The 1,869-nt window shown below is 37.2% G+C and overlaps 1 protein-coding gene across 1 annotated transcript; it reads left to right on the forward strand.

Moving 5' to 3' along the window:
* Positions 1–301: 301 nt before the first annotated feature.
* LOC106767368 (formin-like protein 5) lies at positions 302–1,194 on the forward strand. Its single transcript, XM_014652247.2, has one exon. The coding sequence runs from the start codon at positions 535–537 to the stop codon at positions 937–939; it is 405 nt and encodes a 134-aa protein (XP_014507733.1). The 5' UTR covers positions 302–534; the 3' UTR covers positions 940–1,194.
* The last annotated feature ends 675 nt before the right edge of the window (positions 1,195–1,869 follow it).

The raw sequence follows: 1,869 nt of genomic DNA on the forward strand, positions 1-1,869 counted from the left end.
CTCTTTGCAAGATATGATATCCACACGCATACGCCTTAAAGTTGTTGCTTTCAACTTTAATCTGCATAAATTTCAACAAAAATGATCATTAGGGATTGGATTATAACACGGAATTTTCAGGGATGGGTTTTGATTTGACGTCAAAGTCTTGGTGGGATCACGAGATTAAACTCGAATTATGTGCCAAAACACAAGAAAATTATTTTTATATTCATCAAAACCTTGGTGGAGCCCAAAGTATACCTAAGCCACATGCTAATGAGTTCCCTTATTCCATAAGTTACTTAAAAGACTCACAAAGCAATGGAGAAACACTCTCCCTCACTCACTCAAGTTTGGTCTTAAGAAAACTATTCCAAAAGGTCAAATTTTTATATTTTATACTTCCCATGCACCTATAACGTAACAAATCCTTCGTCTTCATCTCCACTTCTAAATCTCTCTTCTCTTCTCTTCTCCCAATCCATAATCTCATTCACACACTCAAAAACAACAAAACCACACAAACGTAACATCTTTCTACTGAAATCCATCATGCGGATCAAAGGGCATCAAATTAAGGTACCAATATTGTTTCTCGTCAATTTGGTCCTTGTTTTTTTCGTTTCTTCCGTCAACGCCGTTGAATCAAGGAAACTTGATGACACCCCCGTGCCCGCCACAAACGGCACCGAAGAAAAGTGTGGTTCATGCGGCACCGTCTACCCCTCCCCGCCTCCACCGGCCATTCCACCGCCGTCGCCACCACCACCCAAGAAAACACCCACACAGTATTGCCCTCCGCCACCCCCTTCCTCCTTCATATACATAACTGGGCCTCCGGGAAACTTGTATCCCGTCGACGAGGATTTCAGCGCCGCCGCCTACCACCGCCAGAGCTTCGCCGCTGCCTCCTTGCCACTTTTTGTTGGCATGCTTTTTACGCTTGCATTTTGGTGATTCGCTTGTGAAGAAGGTAATAACCACGACATATAGATATATCATTCAGATAATTTTAAACACAACATCGGAAAATTTTACGGTTTATGATGTCGTTGTAGTTATGAATATCAAGATTTACATAAGGTACAGCGCAGAGAATTTTGTACTTGTACTTGGACATTAGTGCTTCACACTACGTTCTGGTCTTCGTTCTATGTGATCAATTTGTTCAATAATATCCATCTTTCTAGCAATTCTATCAAATTTTCAATATCATGCGATTTTCTATTTTACCCCTTTTTATCTTAATAAGTTACATTTTTCAAGTCATATAAATAGTAATGTCAAAACTTTATACTATAAATAAATTGTAATTATATATATATATATATATATATATATATATATATATATTTCCTTGTGATTTATTGATATGTGAGAAAATGGTGAATAGTTAAAGTTAGATGAAAAGAATAAAAATAGAAGTCGGTGATGCAAACAGATTAATGTTGAATGGTTGAGATCTAGACATAGCATTAATTATAATGAATGTAACAGATGATCCACCACCTCCACCAGAGCCACACATTCACATTGCCGTCTCAATTATACTCAAAAACTTCATTGTTGAAGGGTCCACGATCTGCTGCTAATAATGATTCTTAGGTTTGGCGTAACCTATCTATATTCTATACACATGGCAAACCATGGATCGTGGAAATTATAGAACCATTAACACCGATCAATTTTTTAATAGCTGAAAAAGGAAATGCTCCTGAACAAAATATACAGAAGCATTCACCAATGTTTTAGGTATACACTACTCATAAACAAGAGATTAAAGTATAACTTAGACATGCCACGTGTGAATGTGGAATCTGATCTTTATAATTTTGTAAGTGGAGGAGACATTAAAGTATAATCCGTTGGATCCTGATGTCAGAGTTC

This window comes from Vigna radiata, chromosome 7 (genome assembly GCF_000741045.1).
Source record: "Vigna radiata var. radiata cultivar VC1973A chromosome 7, Vradiata_ver6, whole genome shotgun sequence".
Lineage (NCBI taxonomy): Eukaryota > Viridiplantae > Streptophyta > Magnoliopsida > Fabales > Fabaceae > Vigna > Vigna radiata.